This window comes from Sodiomyces alkalinus (assembly GCF_003711515.1).
Source record: "Sodiomyces alkalinus F11 unplaced genomic scaffold SODALscaffold_1, whole genome shotgun sequence".
Taxonomy (NCBI): domain Eukaryota; kingdom Fungi; phylum Ascomycota; class Sordariomycetes; order Glomerellales; family Plectosphaerellaceae; genus Sodiomyces; species Sodiomyces alkalinus.
In genome coordinates, this window is record NW_021167079.1 from 6,490,403 (window position 1) to 6,502,956 (window position 12,554).

The 12,554-nt window shown below is 54.7% G+C and overlaps 8 protein-coding genes and 1 non-coding gene across 9 annotated transcripts; 4 read left to right on the forward strand and 5 right to left on the reverse strand.

Moving 5' to 3' along the window:
* Positions 1-131: 131 nt before the first annotated feature.
* SODALDRAFT_355692 (hypothetical protein) lies at positions 132-1,565 on the forward strand (the record flags this gene model as incomplete). Its single annotated transcript, XM_028613845.1, has 2 exons — positions 132-214; positions 299-1,565. 2 exons carry the CDS (start codon positions 132-134, stop codon positions 1,563-1,565), a joined length of 1,350 nt encoding a protein of 449 aa, XP_028471288.1.
* On the reverse strand, positions 1,464-2,587 carry SODALDRAFT_327676 (hypothetical protein). The gene is made up of 3 exons (XM_028610493.1): positions 2,307-2,587; positions 1,896-2,214; positions 1,464-1,800 (listed from the first exon to the last, which is right to left on the reverse strand). Exons 1-3 carry the CDS (start codon positions 2,425-2,427, stop codon positions 1,635-1,637), a joined length of 606 nt encoding a protein of 201 aa, XP_028471289.1. The 5' UTR covers positions 2,428-2,587; the 3' UTR covers positions 1,464-1,634.
* Positions 2,588-2,849: 262 nt separating this feature from the next.
* SODALDRAFT_327677 (hypothetical protein) lies at positions 2,850-4,255 on the forward strand. The gene is made up of 2 exons (XM_028610494.1): positions 2,850-3,104; positions 3,167-4,255. The coding sequence occupies exons 1-2, from the start codon at positions 2,923-2,925 to the stop codon at positions 4,164-4,166; spliced, it is 1,182 nt and encodes a 393-aa protein (XP_028471290.1). The 5' UTR covers positions 2,850-2,922; the 3' UTR covers positions 4,167-4,255.
* Positions 4,256-4,281: 26 nt separating this feature from the next.
* Positions 4,282-5,732, reverse strand: SODALDRAFT_327679 (NAD(P)-binding protein). Its single transcript, XM_028610495.1, has 3 exons — positions 5,432-5,732; positions 4,954-5,284; positions 4,282-4,810 (listed from the first exon to the last, which is right to left on the reverse strand). Exons 1-3 carry the CDS (start codon positions 5,559-5,561, stop codon positions 4,354-4,356), a joined length of 918 nt encoding a protein of 305 aa, XP_028471291.1. The 5' UTR covers positions 5,562-5,732; the 3' UTR covers positions 4,282-4,353.
* Positions 5,733-5,911: 179 nt separating this feature from the next.
* Positions 5,912-5,983, forward strand: SODALDRAFT_t15. Its single transcript has one exon. It is a non-coding gene; the product is annotated as a tRNA-Ala (tRNA).
* A 333-nt stretch (positions 5,984-6,316) lies between these two features.
* SODALDRAFT_327681 (hypothetical protein) lies at positions 6,317-6,508 on the reverse strand (the record flags this gene model as incomplete). Its single annotated transcript, XM_028610496.1, has 1 exon — positions 6,317-6,508. A coding segment is annotated over exon 1 (161 nt), but the record flags the coding sequence as incomplete, so codon positions are not given.
* A 2,000-nt stretch (positions 6,509-8,508) lies between these two features.
* Positions 8,509-10,515, forward strand: SODALDRAFT_348199 (hypothetical protein; the record flags this gene model as incomplete). The annotated part of the gene is made up of 3 exons (XM_028613350.1): positions 8,509-8,952; positions 9,035-9,068; positions 9,138-10,515. The coding sequence occupies exons 1-3, from the start codon at positions 8,631-8,633 to the stop codon at positions 10,513-10,515; spliced, it is 1,734 nt and encodes a 577-aa protein (XP_028471293.1). The 5' UTR covers positions 8,509-8,630.
* Positions 10,516-11,261: 746 nt separating this feature from the next.
* Positions 11,262-11,613, reverse strand: SODALDRAFT_355699 (hypothetical protein; the record flags this gene model as incomplete). The annotated part of the gene is made up of 2 exons (XM_028613846.1): positions 11,262-11,408; positions 11,545-11,613. The coding sequence occupies 2 exons, from the start codon at positions 11,611-11,613 to the stop codon at positions 11,262-11,264; spliced, it is 216 nt and encodes a 71-aa protein (XP_028471294.1).
* Positions 11,614-11,658: 45 nt separating this feature from the next.
* SODALDRAFT_319933 (peptidyl-prolyl cis-trans isomerase) lies at positions 11,659-12,239 on the reverse strand (the record flags this gene model as incomplete). Its single annotated transcript, XM_028609487.1, has 2 exons — positions 11,659-12,084; positions 12,162-12,239. 2 exons carry the CDS (start codon positions 12,237-12,239, stop codon positions 11,659-11,661), a joined length of 504 nt encoding a protein of 167 aa, XP_028471295.1.
* Between the last annotated feature and the right edge of the window lie 315 nt (positions 12,240-12,554).

The window sequence follows — 12,554 nt, forward strand, 5'->3', positions numbered from 1 at the left end:
TCTGGACATCTCTCCATTCGTAATTCTCAGAGAATTTGTACGGATAATTTACTTCGCATGTGCAAGAAATTTGGAGGTGACGGTTCCGGCGAACGCGTTTCGTACGGAAAAGAGTTGGTGTTTCCGTGTTCATGCATGTCCCCACACCTAGTTGCTGTCTCCACTTCGGTCAGAAACCTTGGCCGAAATGGCTGGATGTCTACCTGGGTACTCAGTGACGCCTCTGGGTTTTGTTGATGGAAAAGCCAGGAAACCTAATCCAGCTTATTGTTAAAGATATGACAACAGCCACAAAAAGTCAATGTCGGCCGCCAAAGGTCAAGGCGGAAAACCCGATCGTTTTAGCCACCAGGAAGTGGCTTGCAACGGTTCCCGTTGAGGTCGAGAGCGTTACGGGCTTAGGCCGTCATAATGCTCTCCTCGCACAAACACCTAAACGCTTCTCTGTATACGAGCCTCTGGTCTTACTCCCCGCTGGCAGTTTTCACACCCCTCAATGGCGTGCGCTTTTGTCTCATCCCCAGCTCGACGAGCCCAGTCTCCATCATCTCTGGGTAGCCATATTAGACGAGATATCTCGAACCCACAGTCACTCGGGGTTGTCGACTCATCTGGCCATCAACGAAGGCATACCTGTACGGTGCCCCGCCCATGATCCGGTTTCGGACGACGGGGTTGCTCAGGAAGCTGATAGGACCGACAATGTCCTCCGATCTCCCAAGGGGCTGAGGATGTTGTACGGTGATTTCGGTCCAAGCCAGGCACCCGCTAATCCGTCCGCTGAAGATTTTGATCGGGCCCTGTGGGTTTCGACCAAGCAGAACGGAATCTACCAGACCTGGGCGCCGCGGTGGACAATGTTCAGCCGGGGCAACGTCAAGGAGAAGGCCCGCCTTCTGAACTTCCATAACGACGACACCTGGCCGCACCGATTCGCCGTTGCTCCTGGGTCCGAGGGCCAGTGGGCAGTGGACTTGTACGCCGGGATCGGCTATTTCACATTCTCATATGCGCGGCTCCGGCTTCGCGTCCTTTGCTGGGAACTCAACCCATGGAGCGTCGAGGCCCTGTGTCGCGGCGGCAAGGCAAATGGATGGGGAGTGAAGATTGTGAAGGGGGACGACTTGCTCCGTCCCTCGGCCGAGCTCGTGTCCGGCGACGAAAGGATCATCGTGTTTCTGGAAGACAACCGGGAAGCCGCCCGCAGACTGCAAGATATCAGAGCGTCGGGGCTGAGACTTGACATCGTCCACGTCAATGCCGGCATGCTCCCTACCAGTGAGGAGACGTGGCGCCCTGCCTGGGACATGGCCGCTCTCGAAGGGGAAGTCAGCTGGCTGCATCTCCACGAGAACGTCGGCTTCAGTGATTTGGGACGCAGACGCGAGGAGATACAAAATTTATTTGACGACTGTGCAGCAGTCTCGGAAAAGAACGGGACTGGAAATTCGCGCCATGCCAAAGTAGAACATGTTGAACTGGTCAAAACATATGCGCCCGACGTGTGGCACTGCGTCTTCGACGTATGTATTAAGAGGATATATACAGAAAATTCATGTCCCTAAGCAACAATCCATACTTCGTCAAATATCATTCCTGGGTCCCATCTCATATCCCGTGTTACTTACTACTCATCACCACCTTCTCATGAATTTGGACGGAATATTCGCCTCCACAATGGCCATCTTCTCCATATTTGCAATGCGCTCTTCTTCCTCCTCCATCTCCTCGTGCTTTTTAAAATGCTCAATATCTTCGGGGTGCGTGAGGTCCTCGAGCTTGGTGTTTTCGTCATGATACCTGCCATCATGCAACTGGTTAGCAACAACGAACAGTGCACCACCCTGGCAAAGCAGTGTCCATAATCTTCTTCTTCTTGCAGGCCGTCGACTCACTTCTCCCAATGGTGTATCTCGTATTCGTACTCGTCGTCTCCGTGATGGCCAGGGCCTGTGTCCATGTCAGGCAGCGTCTCGCCGGCCTCTATGTAGTGGTCCCATTCCTCCCTGCTGACGACGCCATCCCCGTTGCTGTCTATGAGCTCGATGACTTCGCGCGCAATCGCGAGTTTCTTATCTTGGGGCATGTCCTTGTTCGACTCGTCCATCAAGCCGTAGGTACGTATAACCTCATCGATCTGCCATAAACCATCGCTGTTGTAGTCGTGGAGTGCAAAGAACGACTTCGCGTCCCAGCCGTCGATGTGATGCTCCTCTAGTAGCCAGAATAAGAGAGTTAGCAAGGGCAGAAGAAGAGGAAAGGTAAGGTAATAGAAGGACGATGAGCGCTATAGTGTCGTCTCGTACCGGCCATATGTTTCGTCATCCAATCCGCATCGTCGGCAAGGATGGGCGCCTGGCCGGCATGTCCGCCGTGGGCAACCACAGGGCCTGCAAGGGCAAGACCCAAGAGCAGGAGCCGAGACATTTGGGGATGAAGTAGACGAGAGATGTTGGACAGACTCTGGCCGACTTGGGTATCTCAGTCGAAAAGCAGCCGTTCTAAGATGTGATATGAGAGAAGGAGAGAAGAGGAGGTACGGATACCGTATTTCGAAGACGTACACGTGTAGGATGAGGCAATTGGGAGACGCGGCAATTGGGTCACGGTTGCACTTGCAGGTTCGGGATCGTCCACCGATCTAAGGTACCTGGGTGGGGTCGCCCGGGGTCAGGGATTAAGTCAGTGCTAATGTGCTAAGGTACCTAACTGAGGCTGTTCACAGTGCAAGAGGTGCAGAAGCCGAGAAGCTTCGACCCACACTAGGTACCTTGGGTACACGAGGGAACCACAACGTAAAGGCAGAGGTCGATCTCGCTCCCTCTTTCAGTCTTCACTCCCACGGTCACACTACATCGAGGAATCACCACAGACCCTACTCTGCCCTGCCTTTGACCACCATATTATTACAGCCTGGTCATCATGAGCCGATCAATTGAGCCGATTCTCTTATCGCTGATGCCTACACACAGCTCGGCCTTGCCTCCTCCTGTTGTCGAGTTGGCAGGATCATTACTTGCCCAGTCTAGACTTCGTGCCAGCACCCTCAAGACCGAGGAGGAGGTTGCACGGCTCTACGCTTGCTGCCACATTGCTTGTGAGAGGTATATGACTCTGGTGGAAATTTGCACATAGTTGTGCGCTCACTGATCGATGTCAACCGCAGACTCAAAATCTCCCTGAATCTCCCTCCGATCGAACCACGACCCCCAATCCCCCCACGCATCTACAAGCGTCTATACGCGCATCTCGACAATATATTACCAGCTACCGGAGGGCCCCGTACGCCAGGCAAAAATGGTACCCCTCGTTCGAGGCTGCGCGACACGCGTGACTCCGGCCGTCCCCTCCCTTCGAGACCGACGCCCGGGAAAGACCAGTCTCTAGCCATGTTCCGTTCCGCACCCGACACACCCTCAAAATCCACCGGGAAAGCTGTTCCCCTAACCGTTCCCCTAACCGAGGGATCCGGCCTCCATCCGTGGCTCCAACCCACAATACGCTTCATATGCCGAGAGACGGGATACGTACGATTCGCCCCGAACATACTGGCCGGAGTGGAGTCTATCGTCGCCCCTGGCGGCCGCAGGACTCGCGACGAATGGGTGCTGGGCAATCTGACCGCGCTCTGCGGAGTCTTATACTTCTTGGTCACCCAACAGGTGCTCAAGATACGGACCGGACAGGAGATCAACCGCGACACCTACGTCCCCGCACGCAAAGAGGTACTGGGCCTGATGGCCAAGGCCAGAGAGCAGCAGCTGCCCATGGCGACCCAGAAAGGGCTCAGCGACGAAGATGCGTGGGAAGGTTGGCACACGCTCAAAGCCAGGGACTTTGATGCCGCCGCGGAGGAGATTACCACCCGTGGCTGCCTGGAGGACGACTGGTTTCGGTGTCTTGGTGAGGTCATCGCAGCAGCTGACCGCATTGATGACGATGACAATTCGAGGAGGGAAAAGCGAAGCGGGCTTGGCGGTCAAGAGGGGGGCATGTCAGCTGTCAAGGTGACAGTACGCCGAGCAGACACCATGTTCCAAGACAGATACGACTTTCTAAGTGAGCAGAAGCGCATAGAATACCGCATATGGAAGGAAGGCATCACCGGGCGGATTCGGCAACTGGAGAAAGATGCTGCTCCTAGACCAATGGATGTAGATACATGAGGAATTCGTCCGCACCGTGAAACCATTCTCACCTGGGAGGGAGGTTTTCAACAACTTGGTTGCATTCACAGGATTAAAAGGGCACCCTGCCCGGGGGGGGGGGGGGGGGGGGGGGGGGGGGGGTTCCTAGGCGAGAACGAAGAAAAAGGATTAGGCACGGAGCAAAGATTGGCGTCAAGCTACCTAGCTAGCCCAGCCTTCCCGGGACGTACGGATGACCGGCGCTGAGCCCGCCGTCGACGGCCCACGCTTGTCCGTTCACATAGCTACTCTCGTCACTGGCTAGGAACAGGGCCACCCGCGCAATCTCGTCGGCGTGTCCTCCTCTCTTGGTAGGGTTGAGCTGCCCGATCCTCTTTTCCGTGCCACGCGCCCGCGCGGCCTCGTACACGTCGGCAGTCATACCCGTTTCGATGAGGCCCGGACAGATGGCATTCACGCGGATGTTTGTGCCTGCGAGCTGGTACGACATGGTCTGGGCGAGGGAGATGACGGCGGCCTTGGCGGCGGAGTAGGGGGTGGTCCCTGCGTTGGAACGGATGCCGGCCACCGAGGCCGTGGCGATGATGCTGCCCTGGGACGTTGGCTTGTCCTTGGAGGTCTGACGCATGGCGGGGGCCGCGTGTTTGGCGGCCAGAAAGACACTGTAATGAAAGAGGAACAATCGGTTATCAGAAAGGTGGCCTGTAATACAGGTACCGAACCTACAGCCATCCGACCGAGTCTTTCTCGCATAGACGGGGTATAATGACGCAGGGATACTCCGGAACTTGGGGGCACGACCTACCTCAGGACATTTGTCCGCAAATTGTGCATGAAGTCCTTCTCCGATATAGCGGTGAAGAGCGCCAAAGGCCCTGTGATGCCAGCATTGGCGAAGAAAACGTCGAGCCGGCCGTAGGACTGGATGGCGTGGGCGACTACATCCTTGACGGCTGCCTCATAGGCGGCGTCAAACTGCCTCACGTGAACCTGGACATCTGGGAACAGGGCATTGATCTCGCGCTTGTGGGTCTCCAGATGGCTGCCGTCCATGTCGCAGAGATAGAGCGCTTTGGCACCATTCTCGGCCAGTTGGTGAGCCGTTGCGCGGCCGATGCCCAGGGGTGAATTGGCACCTATACGGGGAATGTGAGTAGGAGAGAAGTAATTACTATGGGCTCTGTACAATGGGGAGAGGAAGCCGGCGCAATCATCATCAAAAGATACGAATTGAATTCGAGGCGCTTATGGGCCGACTAGCATGAAAGGGGACATAGCCGCACCGGTGATGATTATGACCTTGTCCTGGACTCGCGGCCCATTGGAGCTCCCGGCGGTCTTCTTGATGGCGGGGATACCATGGTCGAGTTGCTTCCCAAGGGCCTCGATTCTCTGCTTTGCCTTGTCGGCCATAGTGAGAGAGTGGTGTTACGGCGTTTCACTGCGTATAGTAAGATAACTGTGGCCTAGTTCCCGTCGACCGTTTTGTTTTAAGAATGCAAGAAGTTAACAACAAGAAAGAAACCATCTGCCTCGACCATCCTGTCGGCTGTTTGGGGATAGTAGACGCCGAGGCACGACTTGTAAACAGTGAACGCATTCGCCTGAACCGGGAGATGTCAGATTAATAATAAGCCGAGGTCTGGCAGGGGTGTGTCCTAAAAGGGGGCGGGGACTTTGTACGAAGTACGGTTACATATGTTGCCCCAATACTCCAGTAGGCTTATAGCATGTGGAGTATAAGCAATAGAACAATATTCATCGGGCGATTGGTTTAGTGGTATAACGTCTGCTTAGCATGCTGAAGGTCCCGCGTTCGATTCGCGGATCGTCCACTCACTTTTTTCTCATTTCCACCTTTTTCTTCTTTTTTATTATTTCAAAATGAAGCTCAATCGGAATCAGATGCAGAGAAGTCGCCTTCAATGCCCTCCTATTAGGATAAACGTCGGCGAATAAGCGAAACCCGTGGGTTGGTGTATCTACGACTCGGAAAACAAGACCTACACTACACGTGTATCGGCGTTCGTAACGCATTCTTTTTGTTTGGGTGTGAACGTCACGTCCTGTCAATCCCAAAATAGGACGGAGCATCCATGAAGCTCATATACATCCCCGATTGCCCCTTGTCACCTTTTTTACTTTTTGGTTTGTTTGCGAACGAGACAAGAACCCGTCTGGGCTACTTATTTTGAGTATTGTGCAGAGCAACGTCCAGGTGAGACCTCACTGACTGTTTTGATATCCTGGCAAAGACCAAATATGCCGGCGCGGCAACAAAAATCCCAATAACATCGACATATTCAACACGAAGGGACGCCTCATTGGCTACGACATGTCGGCACATTATCTAACACGAGAAGCCACACGAAAATGAGAGCCTACCTGGTACGGAGTAAGCTCAGTAATTCCTAGTCGGGATGACCGACATGTTGCCGAATCCATCTACGACAGACATCCGCGTGAAAGGCCATAGCTCTCGAGCCGTCATCATGTCCATTGCCCTGAAGGAGGGAGTCCTGAAGATTGAGTCTCTCACCGCTTGTGGTAATGGCCCTGCCTGTCGATTAGGTTGAACCCCGACGAAAAAGCTCCAGGACTGGCCTATGACCCAGGGGTAGAGAGCCCAATGGTCACGAGTGACACGGGTATTTGCATTGCGATCTCCACTGCATCGATGCCATTGTTAGGAGGTGGCCCGTCACTCGACCGTCACTTCGCCGACCTGGATCTCGCGGCTCCATGCTCACTCGCTGTAGTTGCAGTTGCAGTTGTGGTTGCAGTTGTGGTTGTGGTTGTGGTTGCAGTCCACTTATCGAGCCCACTTCTGCCGGTATTTACGGCCTTCCTTGAGGTAGCGGTGAAGCTTGTGAGTTTCTCTGTTGCCGAGTGTGATGCAGTCTGCCTTCCCTACCTCACCGACTTATCTTCGTGACCCTCGCGATTGCTCTTGTCGAGGGTCGGTCTCCAGTGAATGCCTTGTACGGTGATGGCAGACGTACCACCTGAGAAGCTCAAGTATCTCTCCAAACCTCTGAGTCCAGCCCAATGGGCCCAGTGGGGGTTAGAGAAAACAAACAAGAATGAGGAACCGAAGACCTCGACTCTTGGGTTATAGACTGATATGCAAACTTCCGGCACCCGAATGTCACGGAGGGGTCATTGTGGCTCTTCGCGTAAGGGGCAAAGTCATTGGACAGGAGTGGCAACCTTCCCGGCGGTTTTTGCTTCATCATATAATGCAATATGGCCATCGTCTAAGCTGTGTCTGGACACGACCGCCGGCCGCTACAGGGACTGCAACATGCATGTCTCGAGATTTCGCTAGGGACAGAGGGACGTTCGACTTGGGGAGTAGTGTATCGTATAACGGCGATCCTAAAAAAAACCCCCCCATTTCCCCTTAAACCATCCCGCGAGTCCGTCCTATTTTTTCCGCGGATAGTTGGTTTATTTGTGTTACCGTCTACTGCGCTTTTCAATGCTGTCCTCCCCGGAGGAAGCCCAGATAGGTAGTGTTGTAGTGTTCACGCGAAATATGGCCGCCTGTGTCACCCTTCTCGGCCGGTACAAGAACAATAGAAGCTGATTCTAGTGAGGTCTATCCGACCACAGACTTGGTTGCAGGCGAGTCGATGCCAAACCTCGTCCTTCGTTTTCCCGCCGAATGACCGAGCTGCTGTGAAATCCAGGGGCTCGGCTCCGCTCTGCGGAAAACTTGCGCTCCAAGATACAATGTCTTCATCAACCGAGCCATGCTCGCGCTTCTGGCTGGTTGTGGGGTGAGAAAAGTAGCTTCTCTTCCCAGAAAGGGCGGTTTTCTGATATAGTCTGCGGCCCGACGGAAGACCGCATAACTTAGGTTTGGCTACGATCTCCCATGTGAGCTGAGCGTTGGACGCATCTCAATCGCACGCTTTCTTGCCTCGCACTGCCGGACGGCTGCCTACATATTTCAAGTTTTCCTCGGGCTTCTTCGCAGCTTTTGTTCTCATACGAATGCCTATGTCGTCCTGGTCCGGCCAAGCACAGCGCCGTGTAACCGTTGACACCATGTCTAGTGGCCAGCAGCCCTTTTGTTATATGCCGCTCGCCTTCCCACGACTCTGACCCCTGGTCGACTTGGAACAGGGAAGAGAGAATCCATGTGTAGCGATGCCGTGGGCTGAGAGATCGTGGATAGTTCTCTAGTCTGGTCCACACAGCGAAGGGAAAAAAAAAAAAAAAAATACCAGATGCTGTCAGCCATCAATCTGGCTGACGTCAAATAATAACCATGTGATTGTATCCAGGAGTCTGTCAATGGGGCTGCGGACACCGTGATAGTAGTTACTAGACAATTGCTTCTCTGCTGATCCATCGCCTCTTCCCTCATACCCTCCTTCACATTTGTACAGGTTATTCACAAAGACCTCTATCCCGTCCAGATTTCACCTGGCGCATTCTTTTGACTGTTTCGATTAACCCCCTGGTGCTCCCCCGATGACAACATCGACCAACATGGACTCCCGGGGAGACGAAGCGTCGAGGGGGGAAGATGTCTGTATCGACGCTTCGGAGGTTGGTTGGGGCTCCATCCCCAGCGATGTTCCAAATGCGCCAGCCTGTGTGGAGGAGTGTGAGACGCAATTCCTCCGGAGACGAGTACCGGAATATGATGGGAACGACCTCGTCCCCGTCTGCGAAAGACTGTTGGACGGCAAATCAGCAGATAAGGATCCTTCTCTGTGGGAGCTCTATTGTTGCAATTCCGCGGTCTGCGGTGTCTTGATCAGCGACGCGAGCGAGGAATTTCGTCACTCTCGTAAGTTATCACCATAGTGCTGCGTAACATTTCGTGTTCAACTCATAGGACAAGTACTAGTCTGACTGACATTCACCAACAGCCAGTGCTAGGAATATCATTAATCGTTGCCATAAGTACGAACATCTCAAGGCTCAAAATCTCCCTTTTTTGGTCGAGGAAAAGTGCTGACTATCACATATCAGCCTAGGCTTTCTATCCGTCCAAGACCCCGGCCTGCCTCCTCCAACCTACATCTGTCCCGCGGTTGCTACATCGCATACGGAAAATGGGCTGCCCTGCCAGAAGCGGGAGTCAAGTGCGAGTAACCCTGTGAAGACGACGAACTTGCCCACTGGGACCAGGGAGACGAGAGTGCCGTCCGCACGCCACACGCCTACATCCACATTAAGTGACTCCGAAGCAGCCGGCGTAAACCAGGAAGACGACGAGCAACTGGGCAACAAAGGTTCAACTGGACTGTCAGCTGGGGATAAGGCCGCCGTCGCTATCTGCTCCGTGGTTGGGATAATAGCCATCCTTGGGCTCCTATTCTGGTGCTTTCGTCGCAAACGGTTCGATCATCGATATTTGCGAGACGTGAGGCGCCGTTTCAAGCTGCACGGTCCCCAGTCCACGGGCTCGCCCATATCAGTTCTCCTCCCAACCGGCACGGTCCCTAGGCAGCCTGCAACGCCCTTAACTCCGCCGCCTCGACTGAAGGAACGCAAACTGTTACCGACTATCCTCGTCCCAGGCCGACCGGCACCAGCGAGCGAGGATAGATCCTTCTCGATATCAGCGAGGTCATATCGGCCTGCGCCCAGAGGGGGAGGGGGGCATTCCTCCCGGTCGTCATCGCTCGGCGGGTCGAGGTCCGATGGGGCTTTCTACAAGGGCAGACCTCTACCCAAGGTCCACGAGACTCTGTTGCCGACACTCAGCCACCACGTGACGGCAGCGGGCAAGACGGCAAGTTTGAGTAGCTCCGCTAGCAACCGCACTACGACGACCTTGAGGACGTCCACGACTACAAATTCTGTCGCGCCGGTTCCCGCTGCAGCATCGCTTGCATTGACGCCGCCAGTCTCTCCACGCCGGCCGCAGCGACCTCACGAGGCCCCACTTGAGATTCCGGACCTTGTCCGCCCGGGGCCTGACCGCGGCCACGGACCGGGACCAGGACCGCCCCCCAACCGCGCCCTCCCTCCGGCACCGCCTTTGGCCTCCGCTTCGGCCTCCACTGTCAGCCTGGCCCTGACGCAGAATCAGGGTCAGCATCAGCAGCAACCTTCGGCCCAGGTTCACGGAGACTCCGGCGCCGATACGGGGATCGCGAACAGTAATCCAGCTCAAGAAGTCGCACTACAGCAGGAGTCTCAAGACTTTCGAGAACATACAGAGCGGTACGGAAGGGAACCGCGCGGAAGCTGGGGAAGTTGGGGCGGTAGCGGCGGGGGTGCCCCGGGGGTGGTGTCGATGTCGCCGCAAAAAGCCGGCGGCGGAGGCGGCGCAAGCATGAATAGCCCCGTCTTAGAAGAGGCTGATTTGGAGAGAATGGGCGGTCGTTACCGGGGAATTTGACCTGGTCCCATGGGTGGAGCTGTGGAGCTGGCAGCCATCCAAGCCCGCCTTCACAATGGAGGTAAGGGTATTTTAGACGATGCTAATAGGTTTGGCCACGGCGTCTTGCAGGTAGCGGGTGTTTTCGTATTCCTGATATGAGTACAGTTCTGGGGCAGGCCAGCAGAATCGCCTGATGCTGAATAGCCCAAGAAGGGGGTCGTATATGAGTCGGAGACGTGGGGTTACGGTAATGGGGAGGACATGAAATGACAATGTGAGAAGGTTTGTTCCACAAAGTCTCGTCTTTGTGGATAGCCAGAATCCGCGCTTGTGCGAGAAGAACGAACAGCGACACATAACCGACACACACACCCGCACACAGTGTTGTAGTAGTCTCGAGTCAGTGCTGTCACATCCGCGGATTTTGAGAAACGGAGCTCTGCCGTCTCGGGGCGGTGGTTGCTGCAATTATCTTATGAGGGGGGTCATAGATGAGGATAGTACTGAGGTGGCATCGAGGAGTATATGGAGCGACTCAAAAGTATTGCTAGTTTGTCTCTCATAGACAACATTTCGCATCGAGCTCTTGTTGAACACGCACGGGCAGTCGCCTTTGGGATTCATATTGTTCAACGTTTATCTCCTTGGTGCCTTCGAAGGAGAAAAGGGTAACGCAGTCGCGTCCTGGCCGCTCCTGCTAGTTATTGATTCAGATGCTTGATCGCACCGAAACGACGTGTACCCGTCCATTCGTCGCCATGAGCCTAGGAGGTACGAGGGTGCAGATTCATCCATTGCAGGACCAGAATGATCACGAGATCCGTGGTGGCATAGCCGAGTATGGACATGTGTAATTGGTCGAGGTAGTCCTGGTAGCACTTCATGACCGAGGGCATTCCGGCCAATGGCCACTGCGGGGGGGTTTGGGGGCGTTCACTTTGGAACCGACATTGTAAAGACCTCCTCGTTAAGCCGGCCACATGACAAGAGCTGTCTGGGCTCGAGGACAGGGGCATGTTGTAAACAGGACCGCCGAGGCTAGCACACCGTGCCCTTGTCCGAACTTATGAGTGGCCGACGTTGGCTAGCGGAAACAGGGCAATGTTCTATCCTCATGGTATAGTATAGGGTGTCTCCAAAAAGTCTTCGAAGGACAAATGTTCAGCCGGCAAGAGGGTTGGCGTGGATGGTGATCTTCTCAATTCGGATTGGGTCCTTTGGTCGGTTCTTCTTGTCGACCTCAACAGCCTCGATCTTGGCTAGGGTAGCGGTGCTCTCGTCGCCGATCAAATGGCCAAAGACGGTATTAAGACCGTCAAGATGTGGCGCCTTGTCGAAGAGGATGAAGAACTGTGAACCGTTGGTGCCGGGACCCTTATTCGCCATGGAAATGACGCCGCGAGAGCTGTGGCGTAAGGCCGGTCGAATTTCGTCCTCGAAAGGTTCGCCCCAGATGGACCGGCCACCTTTGGGATTCTCGGGAGGTGAAGGGTATGCTGGGCCGCCTGTTTGAACCATGAAGCCGGGAATCAGACGGTGAAATGGCGATGCATCGTAGTAGCCAGAGGCACAGAGCGCGAGGAAGTTCTGGAGCGCCACGCACATTAGCCGGGGAAGGGGACGCGACTCGCGCGAGTTGGGAATGATAGAACCGAGGCGCTTACTTCAGCAGTTTTGGGGACACTCTCGCAGAAGACCTCAATCTTGAGGTCTCCGACCGTTGTGTGCAGCGTGGCAGACATGGCTTTGTGAGAAGCCTTGGGATTACGACTTCACGGTCCCTTGGTCAGTTGGTTTTCCCCGACCCGTCAATACGAACGTACTTGGTGAAGTTGACGTCGTCGGGGGATGCAGCAGCTATTCGGATACGGGATTATGTGTTTCCGAAGGTGAGTGGAACTCGACTCGAACCGACCTGCTCTCATCCTTCTTACAACTCACTTAGGGGACCCACGGATTACGCACAAACGCTCTAAACCGCTCGAAACCAATATTAATCGATAGCTCTTTTCAAGCTCTATACGCCTATATAGCCCTATATCGCGCATGCGCTAGTT